At 37.2% G+C, this 27,130-nt stretch overlaps 1 protein-coding gene across 1 annotated transcript; it reads left to right on the top strand.

The window, feature by feature from the left end:
• Positions 1-255: 255 nt before the first annotated feature.
• On the top strand, positions 256-26,899 carry LOC128223476 (opioid-binding protein/cell adhesion molecule homolog). The gene is made up of 10 exons (XM_052932756.1): positions 256-375; positions 1,537-1,643; positions 3,125-3,329; positions 6,127-6,279; positions 6,703-6,768; positions 12,890-13,018; positions 18,376-18,530; positions 20,341-20,485; positions 21,195-21,536; positions 26,757-26,899. Exons 1-10 carry the CDS (start codon positions 324-326, stop codon positions 26,897-26,899), a joined length of 1,497 nt encoding a protein of 498 aa, XP_052788716.1. The 5' UTR covers positions 256-323.
• The last annotated feature ends 231 nt before the right edge of the window (positions 26,900-27,130 follow it).

Below are 27,130 nucleotides of genomic sequence, written 5' to 3'. Positions count from 1 at the left end.
TAGGGTCAAACTTTATACACTTAGGGTGACAGGCAAAACTTATTATCTAACCCAAGATATCTCTAAAACCAATTGTCTCAACTTTGGACTTGCATGTGTAATTAGCTAATCTATGATTTATTGGGCTGTTTTTTGTTATTTCCAGGCTAAAAGTCCAGACCAACAAAAGGAATATTTGTCACTAAGGCGACTGTATTTTCATGTTCATTTCTTGGAAACATCTTTAAAAGTAATTTGAATAAGAAAACACCAACGCTGATACATGCTGTTTTGGTAGAGAAATAAAAAAACTAGTCAGTGATAAAACAGGAACAGTGCAGATCATGGGGAATAAAGTCCAGTACCATTTGACCCTGGTTATGTTATTAACTGGAGGTAAGTCATCACATACTACTGTAATTACTAAGTACTGTAATAATGTGTATGTCTATAAAAATAGTGTTTATATAAGGGCATGCATTCTTACTCCCAAATAAGATTTACCACAAGTAATACATTTTTTATGAATATTGATGAATAGATATCGAACACAATGGTTCTTATGAAGGATACTGTTTCGAAAGAAAAGTGCAGAAAACACGATATTTCTACCTTAAGAGATGATAGTTGATCACCATAAATCTTTTAGCATTCACCAATAATTTAATATTTTAGCGTATTCAGCTATTAAATAAACGGTTACAATCTTGTAATCAGTTATTAATATTAATTAGTCTAGACAGCTTTTTCTTTTCACTGTAAAATTTCCCACTTTCAGCATTTTCATGAAGCGAAATTTCCCAAAATGTCTAGGGTCTTTTTCCCATAATGGCCAGAAAAAGCCCTGATAGATCTTATTGAGGGCAATTGCATTGTAAAAGAACCGTAACTCTTGTTTTTTCACATCTAAGTTGTCGTCCAAAAGTTCATTTTCTTATAGAAGTTGACTCGAAATTCCTAGTGTCTATTTTTAGACCCACACGCGGGTAATATACTAATATCATCTTGTGAAAGCCTTATATCAGTGTAACAGTACGGATTGGCTGATCTCGTGTTGATGAGAATTTAACATGGGCAGGTCACTTAAGGTATATAAATATTATATATATGTTAATAAGTATGAACACATGTTGCAAGTTCATATGTAACTAACTGAATGAAGTATTGATTTATGTATTAATATGCAATCAAATTGTTTTTTAAAGCTAAGTTGTGAGCAATCGCAAATACACTGTTGTATGAAGGTCTGAGTATTCTATGTTATTAAATGTAAATTGTGTGTTTATTAAATGGGATACTAAAAATTTCATCTTGTCAGATTAACAAAATATACCCTGTTTACTTTATGAAATGAAATTGATATCTCGTGAAACAAACAATTATCATCATGAACACCAAATGTAAATCTACTATTTTGCTTCGCCACTTGTGAAAACATGACTTATTAAATCAAGATCTTACTAAAACAAACAAATATACTCTTTATATTTCACCTCATAAAAAGTAAATTTATTTTTTCTTAATATGTGTGTTGTTTCCCTTATTCATCTATTGCAGTGTTCGGTTTGGAGCCAATAATTGACATGGATGTGGATAATGTGACAGTAAAGGTGACAGACACCGCCATACTGCCGTGCGCCATTGACTTCATGGGAGGCCACAAGGTATGTATCAACGCCATACTGCCGTGCACCATCGACTTCATGGGAGGCCACAAGGTATGTATCAAGGCCATACTGCCGTGCACCAGCGATTTTATTGGAGGCCACAAGGTATGTATCAAGGCCGTACTGCCGTGCGTCATCGACTTCATGGGAGGCCACAAGGTATGTATCAACGCCATACAGCCGTGCGCCATCAACTTCATGAGAGGCCACAAGGTATGTATCAACGCCATACTGCCGTGCGCCATCGACTTCATCGGAGGCCACAATGTATGTATCAAGGCCATACTGCCGTGCGCCATCGACTTCATGGGAGGCCACAAGGTATGTATCAACGCCAAACTGCCGTGCGCCATCTACTTCATCGGAGGCCACAATGTATGTATCAAGGCCATACTGCCGTGCGCCATCAACTTATGGGAGGCCACAAGGTATGTATCAACGCCATACTGCCGTGCGCCATCGACTTCATGGGAGGCCACAAGGTATGTATCAACGCCATACTGCCGTGCGCCATCGACTTCATCGGAGGCCACAAGGTATTTAGTATCAAGGCCATACTGTCGTGCACCATTGATTTTATTGGAGGCCACAAGGTATGTATCAAGGCCATACTGCCTTGCACCATCAATTTTATTGGAGGCCACATTAGGTATGTATCAACGCCATACTGCCTTGCGCCATCAACTTTATGGGATGTCACAGGGTATTTAGTATCAATGCCATACTGCCATGCGCCATCGATTTTATGGGAGGCCACAAGGTATTTAGTATCAACGCCATACTGCCGTGTGCCATCAACTTAATGGAAGGCCACAAGGTATGTATCGACGCCATACTGCTGTGCGCCATCAACTTCCCATACTTCATGGGAGGCCACAAGGTAAGTATCAATGCTTTACTGCCCTGCGCCATCGACTTAATGGGAGGCCACAAGGTAATTATTAACCCCATACTACTGTGCTCCATCATCTTCATGATAGGCCACAAGGTAAGTATCAACACCATTTTGAGTCATAAAATTGTTTATGGCTTTCTATTATTATCCTGCAATACATTGCATTCGGGGGACCTATTTTATAAAGATAGCCATACGTTGCTGAAGTTTTTTTTAATAATTTAAATATCTTAGCTTATAAAAGAATTTGTTATATAAGTAGAACTTGTACCAGAAACAAGAACTTCTTTAAATTAATTGACATAATTCAACCAAAGTTCATAGGAAAGTTAATAACATGATCATTGATGAACCTTTATTCAAATAACTCTACAATGCATGTGCACAATACTGTAATGGACACAGAGAGAACAAATGTTCAAAATATACCGGTCAGAAATTGATGAGGATATTCAGAAATAGTTTGCTGTCATTCTCTAGTAAAGTTGATGAATCGTCATAGTTCATTTCGACTACTCCATGAAATTATTATTTCTTGTTGTTAATAATTTGATGAACAATCTTTTCACCCCATAATTATCAGGTGGTTTGGACTGACCAGTGGTCTACATTGTTGACCCTGGATGACCGGCGGATAATTGATGATCCACGTGTCAGTATAGTGCGGCCTTATAAGCGCGACTGGAACCTGCACATCTGGAATGTGACGTACGAAGACCAGGGCCCGTATGATTGCCAGGTCAACAGTGACCCTATACAGTCCAAGAGGGTCATGCTAAATGTCCTTGGTAGGTGTGTTTTATATTTAATTTCCTTATAAGCTTAAACTTGTGATGGTGCATGTCCTCAGTGTGTGATGGTGCATGTCCTCAGTAAGTGTGTGATGGTGGATGCCCTCAGTAAGTGTGTGATGGTGCATGTTCTCAGTAAGTGTGTGATGGTGCATGTCCTCAGTTTGTGATGCTTCATATCCTCAGTAAGCGTGTGATGGTGCATTTCCTAAGTAAAGTGTGTGATGGTGCATGTCCTCAGTAAATGTGTAATGGTGCATGTTCTCTGTAAGTGTTTGATAGTGGATGTCCTCAGTGTGTGATTGTGGATGCCCTCAGTAAGTGTGTGATTGTGCATGTTCTCAATGTGTGATAGTGCATATCCTCAGTAAATGTGTGATGGTGCATGTCCTCAGTAAGTGATTGATGGTGTATGTCCTCAGTAAGTGTGTGATGGTGCATATTCTCAGTAAGTGTGTGATGGTGCATGTCCTCAGTAAGTGTGTGATGGTGCATGTCCTCAGTAAGAGTGTGATGGTGCATGTTCTCAGTAAGTGTGTGATGGTGCATGTGGTCAGTAAGAGTGTGATGGTGCATGTCCTCAGTAAGAGTGTGATGGTGCATGTTCTCAGTAAGTGTGTGATTGTGCATGTCCTCAGTAAGAGTGTGATGGTGCATGTCCTCAGTAAGTGTGTGATGGTGCATGTTCTCAGTAAGTGTGTGATTGTGCATGTCCTCAGTAAGAGTGTGATGGTGCATGTCCTCAGTAAGTGTGTGATGGTGCATGTTCTCAGTAAGTGTGTGATTGTGCATGTCCTCAGTAAGAGTGTGATGGTGCATGTCCTCAGTAAGAGTGTGATGGTGCATGTCCTCAGTAAGAGTGTGATGGTGCATGTCCTCAGTAAGAGTGTGATGGTGCATGTCCTCAGTAAGAGTGTGATGGTGCATGTCCTCAGTAAGAGTGTGATGGTGCATGTCCTCAGTAAGTGTGTGATGGTGCATGTCCTCAGTAAGAGTGTGATGGTGCATGTCCTCAGTAAGAGTGTGATGGTGCATGTGGTCAGTAATTGTGTGATGCTTCATATCCTCAGTAAGAGTGTGATGGTGGATGTCCTCAGTAAGAGTGTGATGGTGCATGTCCTCAGTAAGTGTGTGATGGTGGATGTCCTCAGTAAGTGTGTGATGGTGCATGTCCTCAATAAATGTGTGTCCTGAATGACCCGACCATAACCGGTTACAGTTTATCAAATGAAGTCACAATAACATAAAATTGAAACACTAATGGCAATGATATATTTTAACATGCCATAAATTTGCATTTTCTCTAAAATAGTGATTTATTTTTTACGAGACCTGTTGACACAATTCAAACAATAACATGAATATTGTTTGTGAAAATTGCGATCCGAACATATCCAAAGATGCTGCGTTCATCGGATGATAACTACAAGGCCGAAAGGCAGTTCATTTAAGAAATGGTAGTTGGGATGTAGATATTTGCAATTAACTACTATATAATGTTTCAAACTATTGGAAATCATACAATGGACTATGTGTTTCTGTTTAATGCCAATCGCAACGCAAAGGCAATTGCTAGGACTGTTCTTGTTTCCAATTGTAAGCCACAGAAACACAAGAAATCATTAAATGATTATTCTTATTAATTCCATCAAAACACTGAAATTACGTGTTATATTAATTATTTTAATTTCATTAAAATACAATTATCTTTTTAGTCCCCTACCGGTTTCACCAGAGTACGAGGGTGAAATGGAGATTATGCTCATTAGTCGGTTTTTTTTGGCAGACAAAGTTACGCAGAGTTATGGCCCTTGACTTATTAAAAACATAGCTGTTGACTGAAAAAAAATCTCAGTCCTGAAATAACTTGGCTAGGTTAATGAAACTTAGTATGTGGAAAGAAGGCAATGTGGAGATTATGCAGAGTAATGGCCCTTGACTTTTTAAAAATATAGCCTATTTGGTCCTGTGATAACACAAAAAGCATCAAAGCTAGGCTCATGAAACTCAGTATGTGGCTAGAGGGCAATACATCAAAAGTAGACATTGGTGATATGGTAGGTTTTATAGCTAAAACTGTTGCATTTTGATGGATAAAGTTTACTGTAAATGCCGTTAGTTCACTATCACATGGGCTGGGGTGACTTAAACAACTTTGATTTATTGGTAGGTTTTGTTATCATCAAGTTTTCATGGAGATTCTCTTGAGACACGCTCATCCTTTTCACAAGGCTTTAAACCGGTAGGGGACACTTGGCACACACTGCGAAGCGCTCATGTTAATTACTTTTATATCCTGTTTAATGGCATCAAACCAGATGGACATTTGCAAATGCTGTATTTTTATTTTCAATTAGAATGCCATTGAAGTACACCTTTGTTTTGTTGTTTTATATTTTGAAATGCAATGACTATGTTTGTTTCAATCTTGAATTGATTGAAACACGATGTATAATGAAATAGTGATGCTTTGTCAAGATAACAGGTACTTACTAGTATGTTTTATCTACTGCATTCTATTCATAGTTTTGCAATTAAGTTTTTTTTTTCAACATTTGTATTCAGCCTTCTTTAATAATAATGGCACTGATGATACATAATAGACCTCTGTTTGAACAAAGCCAAAGTGTCAGAAAACTCAAACCTGGATTAAGTAGCCACCTGTCGTAAGCAGCCACTTTGACCTTTCCCCAAAGGTGGCCACTTAATGCAGGTTTGACTGTAAATACACCACAATACTATCAAATGTGAATAAAGGTATTAATATTGGTTATCCCCCTTGTCAACTATTCAGTACCATCGGAGATTGTGGACATCCTGTCAAGCCGGGACCGGACGGTACTGGAAGGGAGCACTGCCATCCTTGTGTGTACTGTCACTGGGGTCCCGACTCCAGAGGTCTCCTGGTACAAACTGCCATATGAGGGACAATCCAGCGCCAGAGAAAGTAAGGGGAATATTGTCTTTGTTGAATAGTAGATGTCTGGTTAATAACACTCAATGTTGGTAAAGTTGTTAATGCAAAAAAATAGGTCTCTTACCATTTTTATGAGAGTTTAATTATTTTGCTTACATGAAAATATAAATATATCATCCACATACATTTTGCAAGTGCACTTATTAAAAGTTCTAGATTTAATTTAAAAACTCATGCAAATAACTAACCATGTGTTATCTTGCTAAAGATATTATTTCAACAGACCTACATGTGTTAGAGCTTCTGTTTTTTATTTTTGCCATGCCATTCAAATCACCAATTCTTTCTTCCCTAACCTTGCATTGTCCTTAGGGCGAGTTAAAACCTGCATGTATAATGAGGACAATTTTGTTGTGTTCTAATTGATTTACTCTTTTTTTGTTTGTCCACCAGGGTTAGATTTGAAACCCGGTCTCTATAGGGGCATCTATACCTGTGCTTACACAGTTCGGCAAACAGGTATATTCTGTTCTGTGTTAGTTAAGATTTGCTTCTATGGCTGGAAATATCTTGCCATATGGTCATTTAATACTAATTGCAAAATTTATGGGCAATTTCCATGTGACACAGTATTGGACTACTCAGATTCTAAATATACAATCAACTATGTAATGGCTTAAAATTGAGATTTCCTGCCTGATTAACAATTTATTTTAACAATAACTTTTCGTAAATTAACAACCTAGAATAACTAATCCTTATCTGATATGTTATTTGTATTTACCTAGCGACCTACTGCAATATATCTTACTAAATGTATAACTAATTTGAATGGTCCATGTGCCCAAGACAAGACTGTTACATTACAATCAACACTCAATCAAAATGAAATAGTTTAAGCCCGGAATTATAGTTATTCGGGTTTTCCCAGCCTTATCCTCCGGTACAAACAAAATTAAACCGTTGTTATATACACACGTTACTTCGGAGACAATAGAGTCATTGGACTGTTACATGAATTTCAATAGCTCGATATTCACCTTTTATTTGTACCAGCATGGGAAAACCCAGTTAAGTTAATTCCGGGCTATATATATTGTTAAAAGTCTTATTGAACTTTGGCATTGTCCACAATACTATTATAAACACTGTTTGTTTTTTAATCCAGATAACAAGATGCATAAATCAAATTGTTCTGTAGCAGCTGGATACAAAACTACATTACATATTCCATGAAGTTTTATCTAATAACTTGTTTTCCCTTTATCAATTTTTCTTTCTTTTTTAAATCAATCAAAGGCCATAATTTGTATTTAGGTTTAAAATGGAGTTATGTGACCTTATTGTATGGAGTTATGTAACCTCATTGTGTGATGGTCCTGAACAACTGTGTGAAGTATTAAGTCTATTGAATGTTAGTAGTTTTATATATTACATAATTGAGTACATTCTCTAAAATGTTGGTTACAATGAGGTGTATTAAAGGTAAAGTCTCATTTGATTTTATTCCAAATAAGAATTATAAACTATATTGAAAATGTTATATTGAATAAAAACATTCATGCTTTTCGCTGAAATATGGGGTTTTACCAGTGAAATAACAACAGTGAAAATATCAATTTGATATTTTCACTGCAAAATAAGGAGTGAAAATATAAACTTTCAGAACTACTTTAAATTCCTTTGTTGTTACATGTACTTGAATAAAAATATATACTTATTTAAAAAACCTTTTGCCAACTTACCGATTATATATTACCCAATAATAGTGATGCTCATATATAACTGGTTAAAATATGGTTATTTAGAATATGATGGTATTGATATGTGTTGCACTTGAGTGTCACAGTAGGAACATCTTTACAAATTCATAACATGAAGAAATAAATTTTTCGAAAGTTAGCATTGATGAAATTTGATGAAACTTGGTGTGTGGGTATCAGGGGGCCAAGGTCAAGTCTACTGCTAGGAAAATAAGATAAAATTTCCTGCCTTATAACTTAAGTTAGGATTAAAGCATTGAGATGAAACTTTGGGATTGAATTTGTTTCCTCAAATTCCTTCTTGAGCTTTCAGCATATTCCTTACATCACACTTACATCATCTCTAAGTGCTGTTTTGAAAGTAAAGCTGAAATCCAGTCTCATCAAATTCAAAGCTATACTTAGCTTTTTGAAGCAATCTCTATTGTCATGCTTCTACTATTAAACAAAACACCCCAAAAAGGTAATATTTTCAGAAAGGAGGTTTATTTTTCGGACAAGAAAGGAATTGGCTATTAGTTCTTATTGCCAAAATAAACAAAAAAACAAACTGGCTGGTGCATAAGAGTGCATCTTGTCTCCTCATAACCATATGTCTTTTTAAAAAGGTTCTTGTCCAGGCTACATTTCCAACATAGTTAAGGGATTCAATTTCAATTTGAAATACATATAGATGGCAATGACATGATGTGTAGTGCATGAACTATTTAAATATCCATACACACCCTGCCCAAGTTACTCATTTACATGTTTTTAGCTCACCTGTCACATAGTGACAAGGTGAGCTTTTGTGATCACAATTTGTCCGGCGTCCATCCGTAAACTTTTACTTTAAACGACATCTCCTCATAAACCGCTTAGCCAATTTCATCCAAACTTCACAGGAATGTTCCTTGGGTGGTCCCCTTTGAAAATTGTTCAAAAAATTGAATTCCATGCAGAACTCTGGTTGCCATGGCAACAGAAAGGAAAAACTTTAAAAATCTTCTCCCAAACCACAAGGCTTAGGCCGTTGATATATGGTAGGTAGGATCACCAAATGGTCCTCTACCAAGATTGTTCAAATTATGGCCCTTGGGTCAAAATTGGCCCCGCCCCGGGGGGTCATGGGTTTTCTCTATATGTTTATAGTGAAAACTTAAAAAATCTTCTCCTCTGAACTTACTTGGCCAGAGAGCTTAGATATTTGTCATGAATCATCGTCTAGTGGACCTCTACAAAGATTGTTCAAATTATGGCCCTGGGGTCAAAATTGGCCCCGCCCCGGGGGGTCATGGGTATGCTCTATATGTTTATAGTTAAAACTTCAAAAATCTTCTCCTCTGAACTTACTTGGACTAGAGCTTAGATATTTGGCATGATTCATCGTCTAGTGGACCTCAACAAAGATTGTTCAAATTATGGCCTTGGGGTCAAAATTGGCCCCGCCCCTGGGTGGTCATGGGTATTCTCTATATGTTTATAGTGAAAACTTCAAAAATCTTCTCCTTTGAACTTACTTGGACTAGAGCTTAGATATTTGGCATGATTTATCGTCTATTGGACCTCTACAAAGATTGTTCAAATTATCGCCTTGGGGTCAAAATTGGCCCCGCCCCTGGGTGGTCATGGGTTTTCTCTATATGTTTAAAAAATCAAAAATCTCATCTGAACTTACGTTGCTTAGAGCTTAGATATTTGGCTTGATTCATCGTCTAGTGGACCTCTACAAAGATTGTTCAAATTATGGCCTTGGGGTCAAAATTGGCCCCGCCCCAGGGGGTTAGGGTATTCTCTATATGTTTATAGTGAAAACTTCAAAAATCTTCTCCTTTGAACTTACTTGGACTAGAGCTTAGATATTTGGCATGGTTCATCGTCAAGTGGACCTCTACAAAGATTGTTCAAATTATGGCCTTGGGGTCAAAATTGGCCCGGCCCCGGGGGGTTAGGGTATTCTCTATATGTTTATAGTTAAAACTTCAAAAATCTTCTCCTTTGAACTTACTTGGACTAGAGCTTAGATATTTGGCATGATTCATCGTCTAGTGGACCTCTACAAAGATTGTTCAAATTATGGCCATGGGGTCAAAATTGGCCCTGCCCCTGTGTGGTCATGGGTTTTCTCTATATGTTTATATTAAAAAAAATCACAAATCTCCTCTGAACTTACGTTGCTTAGAGCTTAGATATTTGGCTTGATTCATTGTCTAGTGGACCTCTACTAAGATTGTTCAAATTATGGCCTTGGGGTCAAAATTGGCCCCGCCCCGGGGGGTTAGGGTATTCTCTATATATGTTTATAGTTAAAACTTCAAAAATCTTCTCCTCTGAACTTACTGGGACTAGAGCTTAGATATTTGGCATGATTCATCGTCTAGTGGACCTCTACAAAGATTGTTAAAATTTTGGCCTTGGGGTCAAAATTGGCCCCGCCCCCTTGGGGGGTCATGGGTTTTCTCTATATGTTTATAGTGAAAACTTCAAAAATCTTCTCCTGAACTTACGTGGCTTAGATATTTGGCATGATTCATCGTCTAGTGGACCTCTACAAAGATTGTTCAAATTATGGCCATGGGGTCAAAATTGGCCACACCCCGGGGCTGATGGGTTTTCTCTATATGTGTTATAGTGAAAACTTAAAAAATCTTCTCCGAACTCACAAAGACAAGTAACGTCTTAATTTAAACTGGATAACATATTTAGTACACATACCAATTTTCAATATACCAATTTTCAATATGGGCCACATACAACAATTAATAACAAATATACATATATAGATACACACGTAAAATCAAGTAGTGACAAGAGCTTAGATATTTGGCATGATATATCATCTAGTTGACTTGTACCAATATTGTTCAATCTTTGGCCCTGGGGTCAAAAAATGGCCCCACCCGGGCGGTCATGGGTTTCCTTATATATGTATATGATGAAAACTTATAAAATCTTCTTCTCCGAAACCAAAAGGCGAAGGCCTTAGATATTTGGTATGAAGCATAGTTTATCGGACCACTATTAAGATTGTTCAAACTTTAGCCCTGGGGTCAAAATTGGCCATGCCCCATGTTCATAGGCTTAGGTTTTCAATATCTGTATATAATGGAAGAATGTGCAATATATGACAGGTGAGCGATTAAGGGCCATTTGGCCCTCTTGTTGCATGTTATGAAAGTTTCCAACTCCTGAACATTAATGATTTTATCATTAAGCTACTACCAGCATTGTATGACAATTTCTGCTTTATATTAAATATGAAAGTTTAGGGAGCATCCAACGATACTCTTGTTAAAATTAATTTGGCTAAGTGTTGTTGCGTAGCTGAATAAATCATGGTGTTCCAAAATTATCATCCAGCTGGCTGTTGCTGACCTGAATATCACTCATACATAAACTGTTACACTAGTGGATCTTGGGGGGGGGGGGGCTACTTTTTGTTTCAATATAGGAGAAAAAAGTAATAAAGAGACACCTGAAATGAAAAACCAATTCAGACTAGAAATTGTTGATAAAGTCTTTGGGAGTACCCCCTAACCCCACTGCCAAGACTTTTAACAAAATAGATTTCGGTTCTGAGGAATGGTCACAAGTCTAAAGGTTATGCCTCTAATTATACACCTGTCTAAAGTTGAATCCTTTACTAGTCTTTAGATATTTTTGCCCAGAAGTTTCAATACTCGTGCATATCATACATAACTATACATATGTTTTCTTTCCCAAGACTTGTCAATGCTTTGTCTGGCAGCATGCAATATTCGAAATGTAACATTATATTATTTTACATCGTATTCCATTCAGTCAGCAAATTAAGACTTTGTACATTGATATTTACCTTCCAACCTACTGAATAACCAAGTAAGGTAACTCTAATTTGCATGTTTTGTTAATTATGGCCCTTTTATATTTAATTAAGAAATTATGGTTAAGGTTTTGCATGTAACCACATTTTAAGTCAACATTTTAGCAATACATCATGTGTCGCATTTCTCAGCAACTCCTGGATGTATTGAATTGAAACTTACTCAACTATTTTACCTACATAAATAACCAAGCAAATTAAGTCTATTTTGGCCCTTTATTTTTAAACTTAAAAAATCTGGTTATGGATTTGCATGCTACCACATCTAAGTCAATACATCATGTAATGCATTGAAACTTTATTCTAGGGCTTTCAACCATGCAACCTTCTTAATTTATCCTGTTGGATAACATGACTTTCACACATAAAATGCAATTAATTGCCCTTCTTTATTTATCGTAGAAATTCTGATTCAAGGTTTTGCATTTAAACACATATAGGATAATATCTCAGCAACTTCTAGCTCCAAACCACCCAACCTTCTTAATTAATGAAGTTAGATATTTTCATCTTGTATTATATATTATTTTTGCCCCTTTATTTATTATTTTTGCCCCTTTATCTATTATTTTTGCCCCTTTATCTATTATTTTTGCCCCATTATTATTTTTGCCCCTTTATTATTTTTGCCCCTTTATCTATTTTTTTGCCCCTTTATTTATTATTTTGCCCCATTATTATTTTTGCCCCTTTATTTTTTTTGCCCCTTTATCTATTATTTATTATTTTTGCACCTTTATACATTATTTTTGCCCCTTTATTTATTATTTTTGCCCCTTTATTTATTATTTTTGCCCCTTCATTATTGGAATTATTATTTTTCCCCTTCATTATTGGAATTAAATGTTCTTATTAATTTTTGCAAGCACATGTAAGTCAATAACTAATAACAGCAACTTCTACATGTATTGGATTAAAACTTGACACAATTATGTTTGCTAACTCTATCTTGCATATAATGTAAGTTTTGCCGTTTTACTACTTAGAAGTTCTACTAATCCACACAACTACTAATCCGTTAACCGCATGTACACAGTGATTGGGAAAGCTGGAGAGCTGCTCTTTATTCACAACATTTCCCGCTTCTGTGATGGAACATACGAATGTGTCGCTTATAATGGCGTTGACCCGGCAGTCACCCGCAGGATGAAGGTCTTCGTTGAATGTAAGTTTCAACTTTTATTAGCAATATCAGCAGAACAAAAACATAAATATCTGATGAACATATTAATTACACTAGCGAAGTAGAAAACAATTATGTGAGGGTTTGTCCAATTGTCTGTGTTAAATTTTATTTCAAGACTTTTCTGACATGGAATTGTAATAAATTAGTTAAACAGATTATATTCAGTTATAATTTGAAGGGTGTAGGGATTAAATAATGAATATTATGGCATTTTGCAGTTCAGTTAATTCAGATAAATAATTTTTAAGTATCAGTTTTGGCATAATTCCATCGAAATTATAAGTGAACTACATACATTTAAATCTTGCTCTTCCGAACACCATTGATCAGAAATTGTCACTATATCGAAATTATATTATTCGTTCTTTGTTTAACTAGATTTTCAATCAATAATCAGAAATGGCTATTCCGAAAAAATCAATATCTTGAACTCAATCAACTCAAAATTTATCACAAATTTATATCTTGGTTGCGACTATTTCTTATAAGTTATAAATGATGTTTTAATGTATTTAAAAAAGTTTCGTTAGAAAAAAACATCACCGAAAGATTTTCCTTAAATGATGTCTGACAAAAAGTATCAAAGTGAAATCTGAAATGTCTTGGATTCTCAGTGAGAACTTATTAAATGAAGTTTTAGCCTTAAATTCATGATCTTACAGCTGCACTTTCACAGATTTACCATTTTTCCTACTTTTTAATTTTTATGCCCCCACAAAGTGGCGGCATATAGGGTTGCCCTTGTCCGTACGTACGTACGTACGTACGTATGTACGTCCCGAAGATTGTTTCCGATCTAATTCTTGAAAACCGTTTGTCCAATCCTCACCAAACTTTAAACACATGTTTGTGACCATAATATCTTGATCAAGTTCGATAGCCATGGAAATCGCTTTAGTCATTTAGGAGTTACGGCCCTTTTTTGCCAAAAATTCCCGAAGATTGTTTCCGATCTAATTCTTGAAAACCGTTTGTCCAATCCTCACCAAACTTTAAACACATGTTTGTGACCATAATATCTTGATCAAGTTCGATAGTCATGGAAATCGCTTTAGTCATTTAGGAGTTACGGCCCTTTTTTGCCAAAAATACTTCAAAAATATATGTTTCCAATCTAATTCTTGAAAAGTATGTGTCCAATCCTCACCAAACTTTACATACATGATTGTGACCATAATATCTTGATCAAGTTCGATAGCCATGGAAATCGCTTTTGTCATTTAGGAGTTACGGCCCTTTATTTGCAAAAAAAGACTTGAAAAATACGTCCCGAAGATTGTTTCCGATCTAATTCTTGAAAACTGTTTGTCCAATCCTCACCAAACTTTTAACACATGTTTGTGACCATAATATCTTGATCAAGTTCGATAGCCATGGAAATCGCTTTAATCATTTAGGAGTTAGGGCCCTCAGATTATCCTGAATAATCATTATGGCTTATTTTCTGTGACAAAAAATCGAAGTGGGGGCATCCGTGTCCTATGGACACATTTCTAGTTTGTTTTGGAATGAGCAAGTTTTTGCGTAAATATCTGCAAACCAGTGATCAATTTTGGAATGGAAATACGAAAATCTGCAATCTGATCTTTTGTCAGCAGTCTTTTTTCAGTGGTTTGTTGATATCTGTGCCAAAAATTCATCCTTCCAAGACAAAAATTAAAGAAGTTGTCAAACATTCAATCTGTGAGAGTGAAGCTTTAAAAGCATATGAACAGTTGCATAGAGCTGATTTTTTCTATTCTTTTGGCCATGAAATTTGTTCCAATGATTAAAACTGCACTCACAGATTGAACGTTTGCCAACCTTTTTAGTTTTTGTCTTGAAACAAGCCATTTTTTGCGAAAATCCATGGAAGCCAGTGATATATAAGACTGCTGACAAAAAATTAGATCGCAGATTTTTATACTTACGTTAAAAAATCCGTGTTTCATGTATGTAGATAGATCTCATTGAGGGCAAGTGCAGTGCAAGAGAACTGTTACTCTTGCCCTTTGTTAATTTTCATTGTTAATTTTTGTCTGGCATAACATTGTTACAATCGGATCAAATGCCACCTACACTTGGAAGTTAGATGGCAATAGCATTGTCTACAATTGAATAAAATGCCAATCTAACAGCTATAATGTCAACAGTAAATAATTTAGTCAGGCGAAACATCCGACTCACAGAGTTATAGTCTTAAATCAATGGCTTGCAGATATTTACTAAAAGGTTGCTCTTTCCAAGATAAAAAATAGAAAAAAGTTGTAAAAGTGGTATTTCTGTTAGAATGCAGCCTTAAAAAGTTAGAATGAAATGGTAGATGAAGACCATGATATATCTATGTCATGGCTGCAAGATAACAGATTATTGGAATAAGATGACCATTGGTGGAAATGAGAAAGTTAAGTCGTGGCCAAGAAAAGAATGAAGGTTTTGATACAGACATGTCATAGGAAAGCGTTGTTTGTTGGACCCGGGCATGAATAGAGACATATTCATGTTTGTGGTCAAGGGCAAGAAAGGGCAGGACTGGTGTTTGTGGGTCAAGGCCGAGGAAAGGCTGGACTGGTGTTTGTGGGTCAAGGACGAGGGAGGGCTGGACTGGTGTTTGTAGTTTGTGGGAAAAGGGTGTGGGAGGGCAGGACTGGTGTTTGTGGGACAAGGGTGGGGGAGGGCAGGACTTGTGTTTGTGGGACAAGGGTGTGGGAGGGCAGGACTGGTGTTTGTGGGTCATGGGCGGGGGAGGGCAGGACTTGTGTTTGTTGGACAAGGGCATGGGAGGGCAGGACTGGTCTTTGTTGGACAAGGTTGTGGGAGGGCAGGACTGATGTTTGTGGGTCAAGGGTGGGGGAGGGCAGGACTGGTGTTTGTGGGACGGGGGGGGGGGCAGGACTGGTGTTTGTGGGACAATGGTGTGGAAGGGCAAGACTGGTGTTTGTGGGTCATGGGCGAGGGAGGGCAGGACTTGTGTTTGTGGGACAAGGGCATGGGAGAGCAGGACTGGTGTTTGTGGGTCATGGGCGAGGGAGGGCAGGACTGATGTTTGTGGGTCATGGGCGAGAGAGGGCAGGACTGGTGTTTGTTGGTCAAGGGTTGGAGGAGCAGGACTGGTGTTTTTGGCCGGGGGAGGGCAGGAATGGTGTTTGTGGAACAAGGGCATGGGAGGGCAGGACTGATGTTTGTGGGACAAGGGTGGGAGAGGGCAGGACTGATGTTTGTGGGACAAGGGCGGGGGAGGGCAGGACTGATGTTTGTGGGACAAGGGTGGGGGAGGTCAGGACTGATGTTTGTGGGACAAGGGTGTGGGAGGGCAGGACTGGTGTTTGTTGGTCAAGGGCATGGTTGGACAGGACCGATGTTTGTGGGACAAGGGTCTGGGAGGGCAGGACTGGTGTTTGTGGGTCCAGGGCGTGGGAGGGCAGGACTGGTGTTGGTGGGACAAGGGCAGGGGAGGGCAGGACTAGTGTTTGTGGAACAAGGGCATGGGAGGGCAGGACTGATGTTTGTGGAACAAGGGCGGCGGAGGGCATGACTGGTGTTTGTGGAACAAGGGTGGCAGAGGGCAGGACTGATGTTTGTGGAACAAGGGCGGCAGAGGACAGGACTGGTGTTTGTGGAACAAGGGTGGCAGAGGGCAGGACTGGTGTTTGTGGAACAAGGGCGGCGGAGGACAGGACTGGTGTTTGTGGAACAAGGGTGGCAGAGGGCAGGACTGGTGTTTGTGGAACAAGGGCGGCGGAGGGCACGACTGATGTTTGTGGAACAAGGGCGAGGGAGGGCAGGACTGGTGTTTGTGGGACAAGGGCGAGGGAGGGCAGGACTGATGTTTGTGGAACAAGGGCAGCGGAGAACATGACTGGTGTTTGTTGGACAAGGGCGGGGAGGGCGGGACTGGTGTTGTTTGATAAGGGTGGGGGAGGGCAGGACTGGTGTTTGTGGGTCAAGGACGGGGGAGGGCAGGACTGGTGTTTGTGGGTCAAGGACGGGAGAGGGCAGGACTGGTGTTTGTGGGTCAAGGACGGAGGAGGGCACGACTGGTGTTTTGGGGTCAAGGACGGGGAGGGCAGGACTAGTGTTTGTGGGACAAGGACGAGGAAGGACAGGACTGGTGTTTGTGGGACAAGGGCGGAGGAGTGCAGGACTGGTGTTTTTGGGTCAAGGCCGAGGAAGGGCAGGACTGGTGTTTGTGGGACTAGGGTGAGGAAGGGCTTGACTGGTGTTTGTGGGTCATGGCGGAAAAAGAAGTTTTTTTGTACCTGATAGCTATGAATGGAGAACATCTTGTAGGGGTAGACAAACCAGACAGACTTACGCAGCACCACTTCTTATGACAGTTTGACAATCCAAATTATAAAATCTACATTGTTTTTTACTGTACCAGAAATAATATACAATGGAAGAGAGAAAACACTGACAAATTTGAAATCTAAACAGTATCACTTGCTAATGTGTTACTTGCTATGTTATAAAATGATTACCATTAAGAAGAACTACCGCCAAGAGTTGGGCGGAGTAGTAAGAATTGAGCAGTGAAAAACTTGACAAATGTTTCATGGATAATAAATTGCTTAAGATAAAATGTGTTTTATCATTTATTTTTTTTTAACTGCAAATCAGTTCATATGAATAATGATAAACTTTTCTCCAAATAAATCTTTCATAATTACATTTCAAATAAACTATTGTTATAATAATCAGGTAAAAAGTTAAGGCCGTATTTTGTAAAATCATAACATGTAATAAAAGATTATTAAGTAAAGTTATTTTATGCTCCAATGATTTAAATAACTTAAGGCTTCAAATTTAAACTAATTATCCCAAATAATAAAAAAACAGTTTTTGCCATTTCAGAATCACCTCTGTTTTTTTCTTGCATGATTCTATATAATATTTTTGCCATTAATTTAGCGTTGAAATGGTTAAAGGATTTTTACATCTTATCAAAACAAGTTTTTATTGGAATCCTGGTCAGATACTGGTAAGATATTTGTCAGAACTGTTTGGCTTTATGACCAAACAAAACCATTAAAATTACCAACTTCTATGAAATATTTGTCCAGTGTCAGTTTTTGATTTCAAAAAATGATATTGAAAAGGGTTTGATTTTCACCAATAAATTAACATTGCTTGTTTTGTGGTATGTTGATTTAACTAAAAACAAACATGGCATCATGGGAAATAGGCACTATCAGAGACCAGGCACATCAACATTGGATGATATAAATGAACCAAAGGTAAGCCATTAAAAGCATTTCTAAAATATAAAGCTGAGACTGGGAGAGATGACATAAGAGAATGATGGAGAATATGTAACATATGCAAATAATATGTAATATATATCTTTGATGTTAAAGTTCGCCCAGAGGTGAATATGCTGACGAAGCATATCGGGCAGTATGTCGGGCGGGATACAGTTCTGTACTGTGAGGTCGTTGCCAACCCACACGGCGTCATGGTCTGGAAAAAAGATCGACGAGATATTGACTTGATGAACAAGGAAAAGTATACGGTATGCAGTTTTTATTTCTGATCAGTTTGTGGCAGAAAAATTCCACTGCAATATCTAAACATATACAGTAAAACTGTGATTGTTTGAGGACGCCGGGGTCCAAGCTGATACGTCAAGGGAACCGTTGTTTCGAACGACCCGAGTTTCAATTTTCCAGTCTGTTATGAAATATCTTTTAGTGTATTTTAAGTTTAAAGTCGTTAAACGGACTGATTACTATGACAACGATTATATGTTGTGTTGTGGAAATCACTCATATTTTCAAAGGCTGTCGTATACTAAATGATTTTTTTTTTATAATTGAATAAATAGTTATGTTTATTTTTACAAAAGGACCTTTTCTAAACAAGCAACATTTATATATGACAGTACATATTATGGGCTTAGTCAGATTGAAGTTTTGCAATATCAAGGATTGATGATTGGCGCATCTTGTCTGTCTCGCGAAACTGTTCAAACTCATAATTATCTTTTCAAATGCCCTTATCAACCATTTGCGGTCATGCATAAAACAGTGATAAACAGTTTTTCACACCTTATGAAATTTCCTTTCAACTGGATATTGTGCTTGACTCCCCGACTTATTTCGGTTTCAAGGCAGCGTCAGTATATTTTACATGTAAATAGAAGAGTAAATGTTCGGGACCAAGCTTCGACCTCGAGGGATCGCCGGTTCTTGAACGTCTGCCTGTTCGAACGACTGCAGTTTTACTGAACATTTTTTCCGTTTGGTGAAAATACGTCGACTTATTTCTGCCTCATAATTTTTTCAGTTTATTTCATCAAAATATTGCGTGCCTCAACAAATGAGAGCATTGGTGTACTCTGCAAGAAACTTTCACACATTCCTTTATCTGTTCTGTTTATTGTTTAAAGCAGCCTTATTCATTCCTAGGCAGAAATGGTATTCTAATTCAGTCAAAATGATGTGTTTTTCTCTATCAGAAAGACCGGTGTTTTTCTCTATCAGAAAGACCCTAGCCCAATTCCCTAAATGGTGACAAAAGCAGCAGAAAGAGTTATGTGAAATTCAATTGTTTCATTATATATTTCCATTGAGAACTCAAATTGATTACATGAACATTAAAAAAACAACATTGAAGAGAAATATTATTGTGGTGCCAGTGACCATAATTTTCATGTACCCTGGATATATGTCAAGTTCTATCATTTTCTGGATTATTTTGCACATATTTCAAAGATTTGCATTAAAAGAGTTGAATTAGTTGTTGTTTATATTGAAATTGCATAACGTCTGATGAGATTGGTTTAGGGGTAATTATCTTGCTCTTGATCTTAAATACAGTTTAAAATACAATTGAAATATGTCCGTACTGGTCTGATATCAATTTATTCTTACATACACAGAACTGTCCTACCATAATTATCTGCTGTTTTCATAAATTGATGTATTCAATACCATTCTTTGTATATGTATGTTACAGATACACAACTTGTGCTTGAAGATGAAACATGTGGCACAAACTATCATAATATACATGTAAAAAGTGATGCCTTTTGAGCTCTGTAGTAATGTATAAAAAAACAATTTATGTGTTAAAATGGTAGTAAAATGCCCTGTTTCAAATAATAGTGGTTCAATTTGAACAAACCACAAAATCATATTCATGCTTTGATCCAACAAAAATAAGATCCAACCTTTGCTGCAGACTTTGGTCAATAAGTAATGATCTCTAATTAGCAGAAAGCAAGCAAGACAATAGTTTTTTGTATCCAATGTTCGTTTGTCTTAAAAAGAATGGTTAACTACTTAGTCTATGTTGTATAACAAGCAAATTGCTATCTTCAGGTGGACTATTATAATGGTAACATAGGTACCTTCAAGAAAACGCTCATTCTGCAGATACATAATATCCAAGTGGAGGACTTTGGGAAATATGTCTGCTTTGCACGGAACAGCATTGGTCAAAACAAAGAGTCCATGATATTGTATGGTATGTATAATCTATAACAAAGTTCTACAAAAATATATTATACTGTGAAGTTGACTATCTTGTATATCCATCGACTCGGAGGTTAATGATGTCCACTAATATTAATGATATCGACCAATGTTAATGATATCCACCAATGTTTATGGTGTCCACCAATGTTAATGATATCCACCATTGTAGATGATATCCACCAATGTTTATGATGTCAGCCAGTGTTAATGATATCCACCAATGTTTATGGTGTCCACCAATGTTAATGATATCCACCATTGTTGATGATATCTACCAATGTTTATGGTGTCGACCAAAGTTAATGATATCCACCATTGTTGACGATATCCAACAATGTTAATGATGTCAACCAATATTAATGATATCCCCAAATGTAAATGATATCCACCATTGTTGATGATATCCACCAATGTTAATGATATCCACCAATGTTGATGATCTCCTAATTTTGATGACTGTACTAGTCTTGCAAGTTCACCTTTCTTCATACCTTCCCTTTACAACTGTAAAATGCTAGATAAGAATGATGTCTTATCATGAAGCCATTACATCATTCAAATATTAAAAAAAATACTCATCTGGTTTAGGTTAAATCTGATGTGATATTATTGTATTGCATTGCTGCCAAATCTAATGATATTTTTTTGTCACTTTGCTTAGTTTCTTTTATGAATCATGTTGGATTTCTTTTCTTCAGATTATTCAGTACATGATTCACCGCCAACCATCATGCCTGAAACGAGTGTTATAGAACCATTTGCGAAAGCCCCCTCAAAAACTCCAACAACACAGAAGCCTGATGATATTGAAATACCCAGAGAAGGAAGCGGTGTTGGGACTGACAAAGAGTTATTCCTGAATGCTGTGACACAAGGCGCAAACAGACCGAACAAACCCTCAACAACTCTGAATACACATAAGCCCGACGCTATTGAAATACTTGGCCAAGGAAACGATGATAGGACTGACGGGGAGGTATTTGCTATTGATGTGACAACAGGCATCGGGCCACAACAGCCAAACAGGCCAAACCAGTCAGGTAATGACCTTCACCCTGCTTCAGGCCCCACCCTTCATGCTTCTGTTAATATGATTCAAAATTCAAAATATTTGTTAAAGCAACAAAAGTAAACATATTCATGCTTCTCGTTACGTGATATTATGAGTTAAACAAACATATGATCAATGTGAAAAAGAATAAAACAGGAAAATGAAAGAAGAAAAAAATAAATAATAATATAACATAAATCATCAAGATATAGTAATATAGTTATTAAGAAAATCTAACACAACAAGATGGTTATTTAATTACTACACACAGTTATTTGTTAAATCATGAAATGTAAAGTAATAAATAGTATCGAGAGGGTGGACTTTATAAAGTACAATATATATATATATATAAATATTAGTTAATTATAAATAGAATGCTAAACAATTTGATTGCCAATATTTTTAAGTATATTAAATGCTTCAAATATATATTTACCAGTCTTAGCTGACCTTTATTATTTGACTGTAACAAATCAACAAATTTCATCCATTTAATTTATAAAAGGCCAAGTGAGACCTTTAGAAGCATTTGCTGTTAAATGTTCGGGTATATATATTTTATCTTTTATACTTGTAGCACATTTGCTTTGGACTGTTGCATATATGATATGTGTGTCATATATGTGAATGATTGTTTACTTTGCGATAAAAATAATTGATAAAATGATTGATTTAAAAGTAATTTTAATCATTTGGAGTTCATGCCTGCCTTTCTTATTTTTCACTTCAAAATTATACTGAGTAGGGCAGTATTGCTTTTTGAATCTGATATAATTATGCACTTAACATTTTTTTTTATTGGTCACTCTTCATATTCAAATATATTTGAAAATTATTTAAAAAAAAAATCCCCTTGAAACATGATAACAATACTGGCATACAGCTTATGTAGCAAACCGAATGATTTTTTTAGCATGTTTCCACCAAATTTATACGCCCGAAGGGTCGTATTATGTTATGGCCTCCATCGTCTGTTCGTCCGTCTGTCCGTCCGTCTGTCCGTCCGTTAGCAATTCCGTGTCCGGGCCATAACTTGGTAACTAATGAAGCGATTTTCAAATAACTTTATACAAATCATCACTACATTAAAAGGATGTGTCGTGCGCAATTTCCAGGTCCATACCTCAAAGACTAGAATCACCATGGGGGTGCGTTAGCAATTCCGTGTCCGGGCCACAACTTTGTCACTAATAAAGTCATTTTCAAATAACTTTATACAAAGCATCATTACATTAAAAGGATGTGTCGCGCGCAATTTCCAGGTCCATACCTCAAGGACTAGAATCACCATGGGGGGGCGTTAGCAATTCTGTTTCCGGGCCATAACTTGGTAACTAATAAAGCGATTTTCAAATAACTTTATACAAATCATCACTACATTAAAAGAATGTGTCGCGCGCAATTTCCAGGTTCATACCTCAAAGACTAGAATCACCATGGGGGTGCATTAGCAAATCCGTGTCCAGGCCACAACTTGGTCACTAATAAAGTCATTTTCAAATAACTTTATACAAAGCATCATTACATTAAAAGGATGCGTCGCGCGCAATTTCCAGGTCCATACCTCAAACACTAGAATCACCATGGGGGGGCGTTAGCAATTCTGTGTCCGGGCCACATCTTTGTTACTAATAAAGTGATTTTCAAATAACTTTATACAAATCATCACTACATTAAAAGGAAGTGTCGCGCGCAATTTCCAGGTCCATACCTCAAAGTCTAGAATCACCATGGGGGGGGACATTAGCAATTCCATGTCCAGGCCATAACTCAAAGACTAGAATCACCAATGGGGGGCGTTAGCAATTCTGTGTCCGGGCCACATCTTTGTTACTCGTCCGTTAGCAATTCTGTGTCCGGGCCATAACTTGGTAACTAATAAAGCGATTTTCAAATAACTTTTTACAAATCATCACTACATTAAAAGGATGTGTCGCGCGCAATTTCCAGGTCCATACCTCAAAGACTAGAATCACCATGGGGGGGCGTTAGCAATTCTGTTTCCGGGCCACATCTTTGTTACTCGTCCGTTAGCAATTCCGTGTCCGGGCTATAACTTGGTAACTAATAAAGCGATTTTCAAATAACTTTATACAAATCATCACTACATTAAAATGAAGTGTTGCGCGCAATTTCCAGGTCCATACCTCAAAGACTAGAATCACCATGGGGGTGCGTTAGCAAATCCGTGTCCGGGCCACAACTTGGTCACTAATAAAGTCATTTTCAAATAACTTTATACAAAGCATCATTACATTAAAAGGATGCGTCGCGCGCAATTTCCAGGTCCATACCTCAAAGACTAGAATCACAATGGGGGGCGTTAGCAATTCTGTGTCCGGGCCACATCTTTGTTACTAATAAAGTGATTTTCAAATAACTTTATACAAATCATCACTACATTAAAAGGATGTTTCACATGGAATTTCCAGGTCCATACCTTAAAGTCTAGAATCACCCAGGGGGGGGGGGGAACGTTAGCAATTCCATGTCCAGGCCATAACTCAAAGACTAGAATCACCATGGGGGGACGTTAGCAATTCTGTGTCCGGGCCACATCTTTGTAACTCATCTGTTAGCAATTCCGTGTCCGGGCCATAACTTGGTAACTAATAAAGCGATTTTCAAATAACATTATACAAATCATCACTACATTAAAAGGTTGTGTCGCGCACAATTTCCAGGTCCATACCTCAAAGACTAGAATCAACATGGGGGGCTTAAGCAATTCTGTGTCCAGGCCACATCTTTGTTACTCGTCCGTTAGAAATTCCGTGTCCGGGCCATAACTTGGTAACTAAGAAAGCGATTTTCAAATAACTTTATACAAATCATCACTACATTAAAAGGACCTCAAGCCGAATCTTCTTCGGGCGTATAATGCTCCGTTTCGCGGTGCTCTTGTTTTATTTTTTATTTGTCTTTAAATATGGGGAAAAATCCTTATACTAAAAGTATTTTTCTATATAAAAAGCATTTCAATTTAGCGAGCCATCTGAGCAGTTTTAACAAAAAGCGTCAAGTAATATAAATTACCTCCCTTTTAGAATTAAACCCTAAATACATATTATCAGTGATTGTCAGCTTAATGCAAAACTTAGTCATATACTTGAAGAGATGTCTAAAGTTCATTTGTATCATGCTTTGAATAAGTTTTAAATGCAAGAAATACCTTTATTGTTGTTTTCTTGTAAATAAATTCTATTACAAACTATGTTTTTATCCCCTGCCTTGAAAAGACGAGGGGATATAGTAATGGTAGGCGCGATTCCGTACGTTCGTGCGTCCGTCCCACATTCATTTCTTTGCATCTCCTCTTACATTTCCCATGCCATTTCTACCAAACTTTCACAGATTGATGAACATATAGTGAAGTAGTGCATGATGTCGGGCTTTCCTGATTCAACCATTTTTGAAAGAGTTATTGCCCTTTGCTTATTTTACATTTAAAGTTGGTTTCTTCGCAACTTCTCTTAAGTTTTTCATGCGATTTCTACCAAACTTTCACAGATTGATGATCATAAAGTGAAGCAGTGCATATTGTCGGGCTTTCCTGATTTGACCATTTTTGAAAGAGTTATTGCCCTTTGTCTATTTTACATTTAAAATTGGTTTCTTCGCAACTCCTCATATGTTTTTCATGCGATTTCTACCAAACTATCACAGATTGATGATCATAAAGTGAAGCAGCGCATATTGTCGGGCTTTTGCGATTTGTCCATTTTTGAAAGAGTTATTGACCTTTTTTAATTTTACATTTAAAATTGGTTTCTTTGCAACTCCTTACGTTTTTCATGCAATTTCTACCAAACTTTCACAGATTGATGACCATATAGTGACGCAGCGCATATTGTCAGGCTTTCTCGATTCGGCCATTTTTGAAAGAGTTATTGCCCTTCCTTTATTTTACATTTAAAATTGGTTTCTTCGCAACTCCTAACGTTTTTCATGTGATTTCTACCAAACTTTCACAGATTGATGACTGTATAGTGACGCAGCGCGTATTGTCGGGCTTTCGCGACTCGGCCATTTTTGAAAGAGTTATTGTCCTTCCTTTATTTTACATTTACAATTGGTTTCTTCGCAAATCCTCTTATGTTTTTCATGCAATTTCTAACAAACTTTCTCGGACTGATGACTGTATAGTGACACAGCGCATATTGTCAGGCTTTTGCGATTTGACCATTTTTGAAAGAGTTATTGCCCTTTTTTTACATTTAAAATTGGTTTCTTCGCAACTCCTCCTACGTTTTTCATGCAATTTTTACCAAACTTTCACAGATTGATGACTATATGGTGAAGCAGCGCATGTTGTCGGGCTTTGGCGATTCAACCATTTTAGGAAGAGTTATTGCCCTTTCTCAATTTTACGCATTTCTTATGTTCCTGAGAAACTACCCTTACCATTGATTGGCATTCGTTACAAAAAATGCCCCCATGAGGCGGGGGATATAGCTATCTGTGACCACTCTTGTTTTTTTTTATTTTGGGGGGTATCATTATCTAGTTTAACACATTACGGAGAAGTCATACAATACAAATCTCAGCAGATCTGGAAGTTCCGCATTACTAATCACATGCTTTTCCTGTGTATGATCCTGAAATACCTACTTTATCTATACATGTATTGATCCAACTGGCTTAAAATATTGGTATACCATCATTCCATTGCAATGTTCGAAATTTATTATATATGCTATATAATGACTTCAAGACTTTCAGAGTCTGGCACCAATATCACAAACTTACGTCAAAGAAAACTTATTCTAGAGCAAAAAATGTACTAGAGAAATTGCTTGGAAAGCGTTTTTGCTGAAGAACAGTTTTTCTCTTGTGAATCTTGTCCAAAGTATTTAATCAACATTTTCTATGAGAGAATGTGCCTTTTTAAACAGTTGAAAAATCTATGATTTAAATAATGTTTATGTTGTATGGTTAAATTGAGTTGACATTAAGATTTGACTTAAGTATTTTGGTGATCTTGGGGCCTGTTGTTTAATTTTCTAAAGCACCATCACTAAATGCAATTGAAACCTTTTGTCATTATGTTGGGACTGTTTTTTTGGCATGTGCATTGGAATAGAATGAATATTTTGATAGATCATTTAAAATACCATCCTGCAGTTCAAGAAAATACTTCTTTACAAGAATTTCAATACAGTATGTTTCATGTATCTTGAGGTTATCTATGACATATGTTTTCCAGGTGATGAAACGTTGCCCCCTGGATCAAGTGTGAAAGGAGGTGAGGATCCGTGCCCTACTAGTGCCTCGTCAGAATTATACTCCATCAGCCTTATCAGCTCATTGCTATTATCATACACTGTTAGTTTCTATAAAGTTCTGTAGAAACATCATCCAGCCATCTAGTGTAAAGCTACAAAGTGCTCATATGTTGGAATCGTGAGTGTGAGAAAATGCATCCATTACTCTTATATATGGGCGTTCAGTGTAAGGTCACTTGAACGGTTTTTGTAGACGGGAACAAAATCAAAATGTTATATCTGCATAAATATAAACTTGACTAATTACTATAGTGAAAGTAAAAATGACGTATTAACTGATGAAAAAATGACTATG

Source organism: Mya arenaria, chromosome 17 (assembly GCF_026914265.1).
Source record: "Mya arenaria isolate MELC-2E11 chromosome 17, ASM2691426v1".
NCBI classification, from domain to species: Eukaryota; Metazoa; Mollusca; class Bivalvia; order Myida; family Myidae; genus Mya; species Mya arenaria.
This window is presented reverse-complemented; position numbering and strand designations above follow the sequence as displayed.

Excerpts from the sequence above, each read along its gene's own strand:
- LOC128223476 (XM_052932756.1), top strand. The coding sequence starts at position 324 with ATGGGGAATAAAGTCCAGTACCATTTGACCCTGGTTATGTTATTAACT. Across the intron at positions 376-1,536 it reads GGTTATGTTATTAACTGGAG|TGTTCGGTTTGGAGCCAATA; the intron begins GTAAGTCATCAC and ends CATCTATTGCAG. Across the intron at positions 13,019-18,375 it reads GATGAAGGTCTTCGTTGAAT|TTCGCCCAGAGGTGAATATG; the intron begins GTAAGTTTCAAC and ends TTGATGTTAAAG.